Source organism: Carcharhinus amblyrhynchos, chromosome 35 (assembly GCF_965287045.1).
Source record: "Carcharhinus amblyrhynchos chromosome 35, sCarAmb.v2.hapA, whole genome shotgun sequence".
Taxonomy (NCBI): domain Eukaryota; kingdom Metazoa; phylum Chordata; class Chondrichthyes; order Carcharhiniformes; family Carcharhinidae; genus Carcharhinus; species Carcharhinus amblyrhynchos.
Genome location: NC_137358.1, coordinates 13,856,513 through 13,872,878, shown reverse-complemented (window position 1 = coordinate 13,872,878; position 16,366 = coordinate 13,856,513). Strand labels below are relative to the sequence as shown.

Here is a 16,366-nt window from a genome sequence, read left to right as displayed (position 1 = left end):
ATCCCGCCAAATCTCAACTGTCAAATCCCAACCGCCAAAATCCAACCGCCAAATCCCATCCCATCCCGCCCTCGAATCCCCGGCACGCGGCGGAAAGGAGCGGCGGGAAAAGCTGGCCCGCGGGAAAACAGCGCGCCAGACTGCCGAGAGAGAGAGGGTGAGGCAGAGGGATGGGGAAAATGAGGAGGGGATGGGGAAAATGAGGGAGGGGGGAAATGAGGAGGGGGAAATGAGATGGGGGGAAATGAGGGGGTAGTGAGAGCGGGAGAATAATGAGGGGGGAACGAGGAAAGAAGGGGAATGTGAGGGGGGTAACGAGAGAGGGGATGGGGTAAGTGGGGTGGGAGGGGGGAGGAGGAGGAACGGGAGGGGAGGGGGATGGATGGGGGGAGGGGGACGGATGGGGGGAGTTGCATGGGGGGAGGGGAGGGGGACGAATGGGGGAGGGAGGGGTGGGGGAAGGGGAAATGAGGTGGGGTGATGGGAGAGGGGAGTGAGGGAGGAGGGCATGCAGGGGAGGGAGGCATGAGGGGGAAGGGAGAATGAGAGAAAGGGTGTGAGGGGTGAGAGAGAGAGTGGGTGTGAAAGAGGAGGGCGAGAGGGAGGGAAATGAGAGAAGGGGTGAGGAAGCAGAGGTGAGATGGGGTTAGGGAGGAAGGTAAGAGAGAGATGGGTTTGAAGGAGGTGGTTGCAAGAGAGGAGGTAAGTGATGAGGATTCAGATGAGAGAGGGGCTTAGGGAGGGAGATGAGAAAGAGGGCGGTGGGAGAGGGATGAGAGAAAGAGGGTGACAGAGAGGGATTGAGGGAGGGTGGTGTTAGCGAGGATAAGAGGGGAGAAGGGGGGATGAGGTGTGAGGGAGAGGATTAATGAAGTTGAGGTGTGAAGGAGGGGGTTGACAGAGGGAGCGGGAGGGGATGTGATGGTGAGAGATGGGGACGAGAGAATCCATAGAACCCCTACGATGCAGAAGAAGCCTTTTGACCAATCGGTTCTGCACCTGCTCATCGAAAGAGCATATTATCCAGGTTCAACCACTGTCCTATTCCTGTAGCCCACTTTTACCATGGTTAATCCACAATCTCATCCTGGGGGATGAGAGGAAAAGGGTGAGGGAGGGGGCTTAGAGAGAGGGGGCGAGGAAGGGGTATGAGAGACAGGGTGTGGGAAGTGCCTGAGAATGACGGGGTGAGAGAGAGAGTGATGAGAGAGAAGCTGATGAGGGAGGGGATGGGGGAGAGGGTGATGAGGGAGGATGATGAAGGTAAGATGGGCAAGAGAGGAGGATGAGACGGAGGGGAGTGAGAGGAGGGAGGATGAAAGGGGTGACAGAGGAGGTTGAGGGAGGGAATGAGGATGAAAGAAATGAGTGAGGGAGGGGAAATGAGAAGGGGGGAAGGGAGATGCAAGAGGGCAGGGATAAGGAGAAGAAGAATTGAGGTGGGGGGGGTGGTTAAGGGAGGCCAGGGATAGGGAGAAGAGATAAAAGGGAAGGCCAGAGGATGTAAGAGAAGGTGCAAGAGGGGAGGGGGAAAAGAACAGGGATGGAAAGTAGAGGGGAGGAGGATAGGGAGGTGGGAGAAAAAGGGATTAAGGGAAGGGCAGAGAGGTTAAAGGAAGGGGGAGAGAGGATGGGATAAGGGAGTGGGAGAGGAGAATAGGATAAAGGAGGGCGAGAGATGAGGGCCTATTGGGGGAGAAAGGGCTGGGGAGAGGAGAAGGGCGAGGTTTAGAGGAAGGGCCTAGTAGCTTCAGATGGGTGGAGGAGGGGTAGTACAGGAGAGGGAGAGAAAGTGGGGGTAAAGGAGGGAGACTAAGAAGGAGTGAGAGAAAATGGGGTTGGGGTAGTAAAGAAGAGAATAGAGAAAGTTGGGTGAAAGGGTTAAAAAGAGTGGGGTAAGGGAGGAGACGTGGGGATAGGGGAGGGAGTAAGTTCTTGTAAGGGAGGTGGATAAGGGGAGGTAATGAAGCAGGCTAATGGGGCTACGGGAGTGGGTAAGTTAAGTGGGAGGCAGGTTAGTGGAGGTAAAATGAGGATGGAAAGGTGTTAGGAAGTTACTGGGAGGTGTGCAGGATGGTGAGAGGAGAAGGTTTTGGGGTGAGGTTGCATGCAGATGAGGTTTCATGCTCAGTAATTCTCAGATGTGTGAATTGACTGAGCAAAGCTGGAGTTCACACAGGAAGGGAATTTGGACCAAAATATCTGTTCAACTCCCAGCCAATGACTTACAGCAGGCGCTAACATGGCAGGGAGCAAGCAATATATCTTGATTGTCCACTTCTTTATTGACTGGGTTGCTTTCTCTTGCAGTTATCTAATTGGTCTAGCTGATCACAATTATAACTCTTATATCCACACAAAGTTGCTTGTTTTAACAAGGTGTTAAAATGTGCCACGTTCACTCATCTTATGTACCTTTTTTGCAGCATACCAACATTTATAAATTAAAGATGAAGACATATATAAGTGCTATATCTTTTGGGTCCTGCTCGGCACCATTTCCTCATCCGTTTTTATTTTATAACTTTCCCACCCACTTCTGCAGCTGGCACATTGTGAAATCAAACACTTACAGGAGACGGTATTTCAATAGTGCTACATACAACAATTTTTTGTGATTCTTTCATTTCCTACATGACAACAGTGACAACACTTCACAAGAACTTTGTTGGCTTTAAAGTACTTTGGGACATCCTGAGGTTATGAAAATCATGATAGGATTGCAAGGACATATTCATGAATCTGTGTTTTCCCCTTTTGTGCGTTTAGTGCCACAACTGACTCTTAAGAAGTGTCCAGCATTTGTAATCATGAAAGCCATGGAAGATCAGGTAGTGGAGGAGGAAGTTGGCTTCCAGGATGAAGAGGTACAGTGATGTTAAATGTGTAATCTGAGACTGCTTTCCATAACAAATATCAAATATGGCTCTAAAAGGTGTACCCTCTCCTTACATACATGTGCAGATAACAAAAATAAGAATGCAAGAGCAAAATAATGCAAGTGCTGAAAATCAGAAAGCTATCAATGTCAGTAACCAGGGGCACATATTTAAGAGGTAGAAGGCTAAAAGAGGAGTTGAGAAACTTTTTCACGCAGAGGCTGGTGGGAGTCTGAAACTCACTGCCTGAAAGAGTGCTTGCGTCAGGAACTCTCGTAACATTTAAAAAGCATTTAGATGCTCACACACTACCATGACCCCCAGGGCTATGGGCCAAACGCTAAACAGTGGGGTTAGAACATAAGAAATAGGAGCAGGAGTAGGCCTTCGAGCCTGCCCCGCCATTCAATAAGATCATGGCTGATCTGTCGTGGCTCAATTCCACATTCCCACCCTCTCCCCATAACCCTTAGTCCCCTCGCTTATCAAAAACCCATCAACCCGCGTCTTAAAAATATTTAGCGAGGCAGCCTCCACCACCTCAACGGTGATTCACCACCCTTTGAGTGAAGAAGTTCCTCCTCAACTCCGTTCTAAACTGCCCCCCCTTTATCTTGAGGCTGTGCCCCCTAGTCCTACTGTCCTTTCTGAGCGGGAAGAGTCTCTCCACCTCTATCCTATCCATCCCATTCATCATCTTATACGTCTCAATGAGATCTCCCCTCATTCTTCTAAACTCTAATGAGTACAAGCCTAGTTTATTCAGCCTCTCCTCATAGCTCAAGCCCCTCAACTCCGGTATCAGCCTAGTAAACCTCCTCTGCACTCCCTCCAAGGCCAAAATATCCTTGCGTAAGTACGGCGACCAAAACTGCACACAGTACTCCAGCTGAGGCCTCACCAATGCCCTATACAGCCGCAGCAAGACCTCCCTACTTTTATATTCAATCCCCCTCGCTATGAAGGCCAGCATCCCATTCGCCTTCCTGACCACCTGCTGCACCTGCAGGCTGGGTTTTTGCGACTCATGCACAAGGACCCCGAGGTCCCTCTGCACCGTCGCCTGCTGCAGTAAGAAATAGTCCTTCCTACCATTATTCCTACCAAAGTGGACTACCTCGCACTTGCCAACATTAAATTCCATTTGCCATTTCCTGGCCCATTCGCCCAGCCTATCTAGATCCTTCTGCAGACTCTCCACACCCTCTGCGCAATTTGCTGTTCCCCCAATCTTGGTGTCATCAGCAAATTTCGACACCATACACTCGGTTCCCTCCTCCAGATCATCTATATAAATGGTAAATAGCTGAGGCCCCAGCACCGACCCCTGGGGCACTCCACTAGTCACCAACCGCCAATCCGAATAGCACCCACTGACCCCCACTCTCTGCCTCCTATTTGACAACCAATCCTCTATCCACGCCAACACCCTACCCCCAACTCCATGCCCCCTTACCTTCTGCAATAACCTCTTGTGAGGTACCTTGTCAAACGCCTTCTGAAAATCGAGAAAGACCAAATTAGATCTTTGCATAGATGTGATTGACCAAATGGTCTCTTTCTGTGCCGTAAATCTACAAATCTATAAAAGCAGAAAATGCTGGAAATCATTAGAGGTCTGGCAGCATCTATGGAGAGAGAAACAGAGTTAATGGCTGGAATTCTCTGGCCCTTCATGCTCCACCACTGCTGCCAGCGAGGACAGAGAATTTGACGCTTCACCAAATCTCCGTTCACTACAGCAGGACGGGAGAACACTGGCTGCAAGTGATGTCTGAGAATTGCCCCAATGTTTCAGTCAAAGAGACAGCGAGCAATTACAAAGCTATGTGGGAATGCAAACTTTGAAGAGAACACAAAGAGGCTGCAAAGAGATATAGACAGGTTAAGTGTATTACAGGGTTTTTCGGCAGAGCAAAGGGGAATATGGGACAGGGGAAATAGTATCACCCACTGTTGTAGTACCTCTGAGACTGTCAGTCAAAATACAGTGGTTTTTATTTCAAAACTCTGGGGCTTATTCCAGAGTTTTAGGAGAAGTAGGACTACAGACTTCTCATAGAACACAAACACAAGTGGGTATTTATACGTTATGAACTCCAGCAGGAATCACGATTCAACGTTCCAATTCCTGCCAGACCTCCAGTTCTTCCTTCCTGGGTCGTGATGCAGCCCCAGAGTTAATCAGGAATTACAGTCCTGCAGTCGGGACACAGGAAATCTCTTCTGCAGCAGTACCGGCATCCCTGTCTTTGAAGTTACTTGTGTGATCGTGCTGTCCCAGCAGGACTCTTCCTGTTAAAAACCGGTAACGTGATCTACCATCAGCAGCTGTCAAAAGCCGGTATCGTAAACTACCATCTGTGTAACAATATCCAACTAACACAAATAGGTAAGATTTGCAAAGTCTACAAAATTACAGCCACATTAAACTATCTGTCTTTATGAAAATGAGAGTTAAAGCATGTAACACACAAACAAATAACTCATATTAATGCCAGGAGCAGTGTAAACTTGAGAAGATCAGTCATGATGAAAGGTTATGTTTGTGACATGTTCTAGGTACAAAATCCATTAACCCTTTCCTTCAGGTAAAAATGCATTCACCTTTTCACTACTTCACCCACAGTACAATTTAGTGAGTAAATGGCATATTGTTGTACAGTATGGTATATTGTGTGTAGAGAGAGTCTGAGAGAAGTCAGCCTGAAGATAATACCTAGTTAGGGCTATACCTGGGAGGTATGTATATAGTTGTGTGTAAATAGTGACATAGTAGTATTGCCAATGACCTAGGGTAATGCTAGAGTTCAAATCTGAACAAGGCAGATGGTGAAATTTGAATTGAATAAAAACTAACTGTAGTTAAAACCCTGAAGACGACCATGAAACAATGGTCATAAAATCCAACTGGTTCAATAATGTGCTTTAGGGAAGAAAATATACCATCCTGACCTGGTCTGGCCTGCATATGACTCTAGACTCACAGCAATGTGGTTGATTCTTAAATGCCATTTGCAATGACCTAGCAAGCCGCAAGCCACTCAGCTCAAAGGCAATTGGGCAATAAATGCTAAAGCAAATCTAAAACACGTATTTGGGTGAAATTGTGAAACCAGGGGAAATGAAGGTTCCATTTTTGAAACGTCATTGTCCAGCAACATCATGGCAGAGACCACACCTGGAATACTGTGTGCAGTTTTGATCTTGTTACAAAACCCAAACTTACCTGACTGCTGAGCTCAGAGGCTGAGAACCCAAACCCGGTATGATTTAGAGAGTCACAATATGGTATATTGTGTGTAGAGAGTTTGGACTGAGAGTGCATGTGCAGGCCAGGAGCGAGTTGCGCTCGTGCGGTTCTGCATCTTTACGTTCCTCGGGTCCTGTGCACAACGCGAAAAGAAGGGTGTGATAAACCCAGGTCAGCTGGGCAGCTGTGGATGCCATCCAAATCTAATATTTAAAGAGGGTTCAGGAGAAGCCCTGAAAATCCACAAAGACAGCAAAATGCTGTTGACTCCATGTTGTAGGTTGCTGGGGCAAAGGTATCCCTTTACAGCCCTACTGTTCTGCTCAGCACAGCTGAAGAGCTGAAATTGTGTTTGAGCTGATGTCTGAATGTACTTGGGAATGCAGAGGAATGATTTCTCATAAGGAGAGATTGAAATCTTGCTAGGTGGGCTGTTGTTAAGCCATCCAAATCAGAGTGCCTTTTGGAGAGCATTCCAAGGCAAGACCTTCAAAAGTGAAAATTGGAAACCCTTGTGAGAGAGACAAAGTTTCAGTGAGATTGGTTGACTCATATTGATGACTGATGTCTAGGTGGGTTGCTGAGAAATCTGTGAACTCTGTCTTGGTTACATCTTCCATTTACTAAGTAGTGTCTAACCACAGTTGGCTCGTTAATTCACAGGTACCTCATATTTACCCTGGATGTTAAGTGTGTAGGCCAGATATTGTAACTTGTTTTATCCTTCTGATCTTATATAGTAAGTTTATTTTTTGTTTGTTGAAAACTCATGGAATCTTTTGGCTTTCTTCACTGAGCATGCGTCTTAACACTTTGCTTACTTTAAACAAAATGTTACTGGTCCCTAACCAGTGCTCATTAACAACTTTGAGGATCTGGCCAAGGATTATAACAGTTTCCATCTTTAACGAAGAATACTTGCCTTGAGGCAGAGCAGTGGACATTCGTTAGATTGCTGCATTGGATGAGAGGCTGAGTAAATTGAGTCTACACTCTATGGAGTTTAGAAATATAAGAGTTGATCTCATTGAAACGTACATATTCTGAAGGGACTTGATAGGGTCGACATAAATGATGTTTCTGCTGGCTGGGGAATCTAGAGCACAGGGGAGTCTTAGGATAAGGGGTGGTTATTTGTAAGCGAGATGAGCAATTTCTTCAATCAAAGGCTTGTGAATCTTTGGAATTCTTTATCTCAAAAGATTGTGGATGCTTGAGAGCTGAGTATTTTTAAAGCTGAAATAAACAGATCTTTGGTGTCTCAGTAATCAAAGGAAGCGAGTGGGAAAGTAGAGTTGAGGCCAAAGATCAACAATGACCATATTTAGTGACAGAACAGTTTTAAGGGACTGTAGGGTCTAGTCCTGCTCTTATTTCTGATCTTCAGATGTCTGGTGGAAGTTAGAGATATAATGTGTTTTACACAAGTGAAAGGAGAGAGAGAGAAATTAAAATAAACAGAGAGAAGGTCTCTAATAGGGTGGAAAGCAGAAGAAATCACATGACAAAGGGGTGATAGGAGATCGCAACATAACAAGTGAAGAAACAAAAAGAAGGTCTCTAAGGGAGATGTGAATGTCAGAATGAGTAACAGACTTAAACAATTCCTTTGTGCTGTGTCCTACACGATGAAATAACTGTTGTGTGATATCAGTAACCTCAACCCATACTTCCCCATTCACCAACAATCCCACATTCCTCTTTCCTTTACCACTGATTACTATATCATCCCCTGCCTGAAAAAATAAATTTAATAAACCACCAGAAAACGCACATTTTAATCCAATTTTATAAATTCAGTCATAAAACCATGGCTACAAAAATAAACTAATTACCCTTATGCACTTTCTTATTGCCTTTGCTTCTGCTCAATGATGATGCTTCTCTGGTGGCTGCAGCACGTATGGTGGGAGGTCACTGTCCTTTAGTTGAGATTGCAGATGGCCTTGGAGCGCAATCTGAAGCAACTCAAAATGGATCACTAAGATAAAAGTAAACTACAATGGAAGTTGGAATTTGAAACAAAAACAGAAATGCTGGAAAATCTCAGCTAATCTAATAGCATCTGTACAGAAAACATAGAGCTAATGTCTCGAGTCTGGTTTTGCAGGTTAGATTAGCTATGCTAAATTACCCTTTGGTGTTCCAAGGTGAGTAAGTTAGATGGATTAGCCGTGGGAAATGTGTAGGGTTACAAGGGTAGGGCAGGAGACAGGGCCTGGGTCAATTCTGCCAGAGAAGTGGTACAGACTTGATGGGCCAAATGGCCTCTTCTGTACTGTACGGATCCTATGAGGATGTGTAAATGCACAGGTTATCACTTGCCACAGTTTAATTAAACATACTTCTTGAAACAATATTTGTTATGAAAATAAAAGGCAATATAACAGTATAATGATCCTTAATCCCTGCACATCAGAATTTTATCTCGTAATTTATTAAAATACCAACTAAGTTTGTTTTGATGAAAAATACAAACTCTCAGTGATTCTGTTTTTTTCCTTTAGGAGTCATTCTTTCAGGACATTGACCTCCTACAGAAACATGGCATTGTAAGTAAAATACTTTGGGATGATCTCAGTTTGAATCTCAGATGTATTCTCCTTTTTCTCTAATTAGTGGCTTAGGGTCATCATTGAATCAGTTAATGAACATCCTCCTGACCTTATGATAGAGGGAAAGTCATTGATGAAGCAGCCAGTGGTGGGTGGGTCTAGGACAGTATCCTGATGAACTCAGCAATGATGTCCTGGGGATGAGATTGACCTTCAACAACCAGAATCATGTTGCTCTGTGCTAGTTATGACTCCAACCAGTGGAGAGTTTTCACCTGATTTCCATTGACTTCTGTTTTGCCAGGGCTCCTTAATGCCACACTCTGTCAAATGCTGGCTTGATATCAAGGACAGCCACTCACTTCATGCATTCAGTTCTTTTGTCCATGTTTGGGCCAAAGCTGTAACATCATGAGGTCTGGATCTGCATGCCGCTGGGTGGGACCGAAGCTGAGCATTGATGAGCAAGCTATTGCTGAGTGAGTGCTGCTTATTAGCACTGTCAGTTACACTCCCTATCACTTTGCTGCTGATTGAAAGTAAACTAATGGGCAGTAATTGGCTGGATAGGATTTATCCATCTCACATTGCTGGGTAGATACCCATTCTGTAGTTGATCTGGAGCAGCTTGGCTGGGGGCATGGCTAGTTCTGGAGCTCAAGTCTTCAGTATTATTGTCAGAATACTGCATTTTCCAGTGCCTTCAGCCGTTTCTTATATCACATAGTGACTCCTTATATTTAGCAGACCAGGCAGCACCTGTGGAGGGAGAAACAGAGTTAATGTTTTAAGTTGATGACTAGTTCTGACAAAAAGTCATTGTACTGAAATGTAAACTCTATCTCCAAAGATTAGGCTGACTTGCTGATTTTTCCAGTATTTTCCGATTTTATTCAGTAAACAATAACTTGCGTTTAATGTAGAAAAACTTCAAGCCATTTACAGAAGCAAAAAATAGAAGAGGAGCCAGAGAATTTAATTTGATTTGATTTATTATTGTCATATGTATTAACAGTGAAAAGTATTGTTTCTTGCGCGATACACAGACAAAACATACTGTTCATGGAGAAGGAAACGAGAGACTGCGTAATGTAGTGTTATGGTCATAGCTAGGGTGTAAAGATCAACTTAATGCAGGGTTAGTCCATTCAAAAATTAACAGCAGCAGGAAAGAAGCTGTTCTTGAGTTGGTTGGTACGTGACCTCAGACTTTTGTATCTTTTTCCCAAGGAAGAAGGTGGAAGAGAGAATGTCTGGAGTGCGTGGCGTCCTTAATTATGCTGGCTGTTTTGCCGAGGCAGCAGAAAAAGTAGACAGAATCAATAGATGGGAGGCTGGTTTGCGTGATGGATTGGGCTACATTCACAACATTTTGTAGTTTCTTGCAGTCTTGGGCATAGCAGGAGCCATACCAAGCTATGATACAAGCAGAAAAATTGCTTTCTGTGATGCATCTGTAAAAGTTGGTGAGAGCCATAGCAGACATGCTAAATTTCCTGAGTCGTCTGAGAAAATAGAGGCGTTGGTGGACTTTCGTAACTATAGTGTCAGCACGAAGGGTCCAGGACAGGTTGCTGGTGATCTGAACACCAAAAAACTTTAAGCTCTCGACCCTTTCTACTTCATCCCTATTGACGCAGACATGGGCATGTTCTCCTTCGCGCTTCCTGAAGTCGATGATAATCTCCTTCATTTTGTTGACATTGAAGGAGAGACTATTGTTGCTGCACCAGTTCACCAGATTCTCTATCTCATTCCTGTATTCTGTCTTGTCATTGTTCGAGATCCGACAGTGGTGTCGTCAGCAAACTTGAAAATCGAATTGGGGGCGAATTTGACCACACAATCATAGGTGTATAAGGAGTATAGTAGGAGCTGAGAACACAGCCGGTGGGGCACCAGTGTTAAGGATGATTGTGGAGGAGGTGTTGTTGTCTGTCCTTACTGATTATGGTCAGTGAGTTAGGAAGTTCAGGATCCAGATGCAGAGGGAGGTGCTGAGGCCCAGGCCATAGAGTTTGGAGATGAGTGGAAATAATAGTGTTGAAGGTTGAGCTGTAGTCAATAAATAAAAGTCTGACATAGGTGTCCTTGTTATCTAGGTGTTCGGGGTTGAGTGCAGGGTCAGGGAAATGGCATCTGCTTGGCAGTAGGCAAACTATATTGGATCCAGGTAGTCTGGGAAGCTGGAATTGATTTGTGCCATGACTGACCTTTCGAAGCACTTCATAATGATGGATGTCAGAGCCACTGGCCAACAGTCATTAAGGCACGCTGCTTGGTTTTTCTTAGATACTGGAATGATGGTTGGACCAGGATGAGACTGGGATGAGAAGGAGTAATTAGGATGGTGATGTGAGAGGTACAGGTTTTGAATGGGTTTTATGAAGGGTGAATGGGGTTCACCCTGGAGCTCATTGGACTAGTTAAATCTGGAGGCAACAAATGCAGTAGATGGGCTGAGGTAGCATTGAAGGTGGAAGTACATAGGCACTGGAGTGAATTTAGGGTTAGACACTCAGCTTGGGCTGAATAGCCTGCTGAAGCTGGAGGCAGCCTCTTTCAGCTTGAGATAATAGCCAGGAAGGAAAATGGAATCAGGGGTAAAAATGATAGATTTTGGCTGGGATTTTCCTCTCCCATTCGCATCAGACAGGTTCGCGACAGCAGTGGAAAATATTACAAGAAAGTCAAAGTCAGCAGGTTTGGAGTTCTGTTCTTTTCATTTAATCTCACGTGATCTGAGCTTGAATGTCTTTTGACAAAATAATGTTCTGTTTTCTTCAGTAATAATTCAGAACCCTGATGGTGCTTTTCCTACAGAACGTGGCTGATATTAAGAAGATGAAAACTGTTGGAATCTGCACAGTGAAGGGAATTCAGATGACGACACGAAGGGCACTCTGCAACATCAAGGGTCTTTCTGAGGCCAAAGTGGACAAAATCAAGGAAGCAGCCAACAAGCTCATAGTAAGGATACCATCAGCGGTATAAACAAATCCTGACTGTACAAACCCTGTCACAGTCCCAGTTTAGATATAAATAAACCTCAGAATGAGGCCAATGAAGAGGCACTCCATGAGCTTCATCAAAACTAAGATGCTAGTCTCAGGCACTGGAGGTTCCTCTAAAGTTTTGGCCAGGTTTTCACTTTCATCCGAGGTGAACAGGCAATCAGTGCTTTGACAGCTGCTTGTCCCTCGCACTAAGGTCATGAGATACAAAATTGAACTACTCCTATTCCCGATGGATGGAAGGGGGGGTTTCTCTGAATGTGAATTGGATCTCGGGAAGGGTGGCCGGGTGTTGAGGGGGGTGCAGGGTTGCCTGCAGCAAGGCTTCTTTACTCTATCTCAGTGTGGGAGAGACATGACACAGCCATTCTCACACACCAAAGGAACAAAATGTTGGGTGTATGCGTGGGTTCACTGAACTTGGTGACATGAAATGACAGGGTGGAAGCTCTGTGAGTGAACGGAGTGATTTATTATTTATTACTATATATAGAGTGGTGACCTCCCTTGTGCCTACCTTCACCCATACCAACTAGATACCTATTACTTCTTAATCTTCTTCACTCTCCCACTACATCTCAGTGCTTCCCCAGTCTCCGCAGCTGAAGTTGAGGAGGCCTGCTGACTTCCCTAGCTGACAAGGAAATGCCCTGTGGCCTAGAATGACTTTGGCAGGCATCCCCTGGGGGACCTGGACCATGAGGGCCCCAGCCTGCTTTCGGGCAACATTGTTGTTTCTGTGCTGCCTCATTGGTGTGTGGGGCTGGAAGAGTGTTGCTCACAAGAAGCAGCAGACAAAGATGGGCTGGAGACCCCTTGGGTCTCCTGGGTGGAAAGCACCATGCTGTGCACCACTCGATCCTCATCCCTTCGTGTGACCCATGGTCCCCCATGGTATAGGGAGGCAGCTGGAGTGAGGTCCAGAAACCCCACCATCCTCTGGCGCCGACATCAATAGATTAGAATCCAGAGTTAAAACCATGGCCAGAACTCTACCACCTCACCCGCCATGGAATCAGAGAGGGCAAGGGTCTGACAGTGGATATCTCCGTTGACCTTGGGTGGGAATTTCCGGTCTTGCCTGAGTGAGTCAGTAAAATCCTGCCCCATTAGTCCCACGGTGGAATAAAATTTACACAGCATGGAACATCAAACTACTCCCCAATTTTGGAGACTGATTTGGTTCGATTTATTATTGTCACATGTACTGGGATACAGTGAAAAGTATTGTTTCTTTTGTGTTATACAGTCAAAACATACCATTCATAGAATACATAGGGGAGAACAAAAGAAGAGGGTGCAGGATATAGTGTTACAGCCATAGCTAGCATGGGGAGAAAGACCAGTTTGATGTGCGCATGAACTCTGGAAGTTCTTTGTTGGATAGAATATCAGAGGATGTACAGGTGGAAAAATTTCCTTTGGAATAATCCTGCATATTAATCCTTTCCTGTTATAGTCCTATTATAGGCACAAATAAGCCCCATCATACTAAAGCCACCGTTCTGTTGCTGATATAAGTAAAGCCCAATGCTACTAAAGTAAAAACAAAAAATGCTGAAATACTCAGCACATCAACAGTATCTGTGAAGAGAGAAACAGACTTAATATTTCAGGTTGATAAGTTCCATGATTTTCACTAAGTAATGATGAAGCAAAGGCTGTAGATGGCCAAATAAAGATGGTGTATGACTTGGAAGGGAAACCTGGTAGTGCTGGTGTTCCGATGCACCTGCTACCCTTGTCCTTCTGGATGGGTTTGGGAGTTTCTATTAAAGACTTGGAGACTGTTGTAGTGGTGTACACTGCAGCTAAGATGTGCCATAGCAAAGGGAATGAATGCTTAAGGTGTGATTAATGAGGTGCCGTTCAGTGCTGGACGATGTCAAGTCTCAAACTTTGGAACTACATCCACTCAGGCAAATAGGGTGTATTTCTTCATACTCCTGACTTATGCCTGTTAAGTGGTGGAAAGGCTGTGGGGAGTCAGGCATTGAGCCATTCACTGCAGGATACACAGCCTCTACTCTGCTCCTGTAGCAACAGTATTGTGGCTGGTCCAGTTTCTGGTCAATGGTGACTCTGAGAATGTTGATGATGCAGAATTTGATGATGGTAATGCATTGAGTTTCATGGGGGAGTGATTAGACGATCTTACTAAAGACGTTCATTGCCTGAAAGTTGTGCAGCATGTATGTTACTTGCCACTTATCAGGCCAAGTTTGCTGCCCATGGACACAGACTTGCTTATGAAAGTGAACATTGTGCAGGAGCTGTGCAGCGAACATCCCACTTCTCTCTTGAGGCCATTGATGAAGCAGCTGAAGATGGTTGGGCCCAAGATATTGTTTTGAGAAACTCCTGCAGGGCTGAGATAATTGACTGCAGGACTGTCATTAACCCTATGATAGTCCTGTTATTGGTAAAACATTAGAAATAGGAGGCAGAATAAGCCATTTGGCTCTCAAGCATGCTCCACCATGCAACAAGATCATGACTGATGTAAATGTGGCCTTAACTCTACTTTCCTGCCTATTCCCCATAACACTTGATTCCCTTGTCAATCAAAAATCTGTGTAACTCAGCGATGAGTATAGCGAATGAACCAACTTCTACTGGTCTCTGGCGTAGTGAATTCCAAAAACTAGTGAACTGTGAGAGAGAAAACAATAGTCCTCATTTCCAACTTAAACGGAAGACCCCTTGTTTTCAAACTGTTCCCTTTCCAATTTGCCCTTTGCATGCTATCCTTGGCACAGACTAGTATTTGTAAATATCATTGTTTTATTTGCAAAGAAAATTGTTGCTTTTGTGCTGCAGGAGCCAGGATTTCTCACCGCATTTGAGTACAGTGAGAAGAGAAAAACAGTGTTTCACATCACCACTGGCAGCCAAGAATTAGAGTGAGAACCTTACTTATCTAAGAAAATTACATGAAGTGCCACCAAAAAGGGATTTGCTGCAACAAAACCTTTTTCCAAAATCAAACAAAAAAGTCATTCTACATCATTTTGTGTATTTTTTGCTAACATCAAGTGTCAGGTCAAGCCTAAGATCAGGTGCAATGCCTTTTCTTGTCAGCTTGGATCTTGAATGTCACTCTTGCGGGAACCGTAAATAGGATTCAATTTGAAATTGAAATGGTTTTTGGAGCAAGTAAAGAGATAGATTAAAGGCTGTCCCTGTCCACTCAGCGCATTGGCTTTGTAACTTTAAGAATGGAGTAATTATTTAAATTTTGCTTAAACAGCAATGTTGATGGCAAAGTATAAATTGTCTGAGAGGCATTAAATTAAAGTTAAAAGAGATACACACATCAAACAGGGAACAGTGAGGTGGTCACTGAGCTACATCTAAATTATTATTTGTGATAAAAATGCATGTTATAGTTATGGAAATGCCTTGGTCTCTCTGTTCCATTTCTTGCAGGATCTAACTATTCCATTTGCTGCATGAACTATCTCTAATACATCTAATTCAGACACTGGACTGCAGTTAGTTCAGAAAGTATGGTTGCACTCCTCTGGCCTGCAGATCATGCTGGTGCCGGGCAGGGCTTTGGGGAGGGGCCATAGCACATTTAGCACTAGAGAGAAACACCTTTGGGATTCCCCCAGCTTGAGCCTTTGTGTAATCTGGTCATGCCCAGCAAGGGTCGACCTGAAGCTGGATTCTCCAGGCTCCTGCAATTCACTCACTCTTGAGTGCGTTGGGAGCCTGGTGCAAATCACTACTGGCCTTCATTGAAGCCCTCGAATAGCTAGAGACATAGCTGGGCAGTGCCCTGGCATTGTCTGATACCCTAGGTTGGCATTGCAAGGGTGCTTGGGCGCCGCACCTGCGCAAGGATATTTTGGCCCTGGAGGGAGTGCAGAGGAGGTTTACTAGGCTGATACCGGAGTTGAGGGGATTGAGCTATGAGGAGAGGCTGAATAAACTAGGCTTGTACTCGTTAGAGTTTAGAAGAATGAGGGGAGATCTCATTGAGACGTATAAGATGATGAATGGGATGGATAGGATAGAGGTGGAGAGACTCTTCCCGCTCAAAAAAGACAGTAGGACTAGGGGGCACAGCCTCAAGATAAAGGGGAGGCGGTTTAGAACGGAGTTGAGGAGGAACTTCTTCACTCAAAGGGTGGTGAATCTCTGGAATTCTCTGCCCGTTGAAGTGGTGGAGGCTGCCTCGCTAAATATTTTTAAGAAGCGGGTTGATGGGTTCTTGATAAGAGAGGGGATTAAGGGTTATGGGGAGAAAGCGGGAAAGTGGAACTGAGCCACAACAGATCAGCCATGATCTTATTGAATGGCGGGGCAGGCTCGAAGGGCTAGATGGCCTACTCCTGCTCCTATTTCTTATGTTCTTATGTAGTGCCGGGCTGGCACTGCCTGGGTGGCAATAACAAGGGTGGGGCCTTAGGTAACCCCATAGCAGGGTTTTGTTCACTTGGGAGGGGGGAGCTATAACCCCAGTGAGGGTAAGGATTGATGGAGGCATAGGGTCTATAAAGGACCATGGGTGTGGGTAAGTTATCATGGGGATATAAGGGGCCATGGGGAGGTGGGAAAGGGGCATGGGGATTGTATGAGGGCTAGAAGAATTTTTTTTAAAATTCCTTTTCTTACAAGCCCAGGGGCACAGTGACTGGTCTTTCACTCTTCACACTC

At 45.1% G+C, this 16,366-nt stretch overlaps 1 protein-coding gene across 1 annotated transcript in view; it reads left to right on the top strand.

Moving 5' to 3' along the window:
- The first annotated feature begins 2,810 nt into the window (after window positions 1-2,810).
- Window positions 2,811-16,366, top strand: part of dmc1 (DNA meiotic recombinase 1) — a 51,496-nt gene continuing 37,940 nt past the window's right edge. Inside the window, exons 1-4 of the mRNA XM_080217428.1 lie at window positions 2,811-2,867; window positions 8,640-8,684; window positions 11,511-11,657; window positions 14,522-14,604. Of these exons, the coding sequence (XP_080073554.1) occupies window positions 2,811-2,867; window positions 8,640-8,684; window positions 11,511-11,657; window positions 14,522-14,604 (332 nt within the window). The remainder of the gene's footprint in view (window positions 2,868-8,639; window positions 8,685-11,510; window positions 11,658-14,521; window positions 14,605-16,366) is intronic.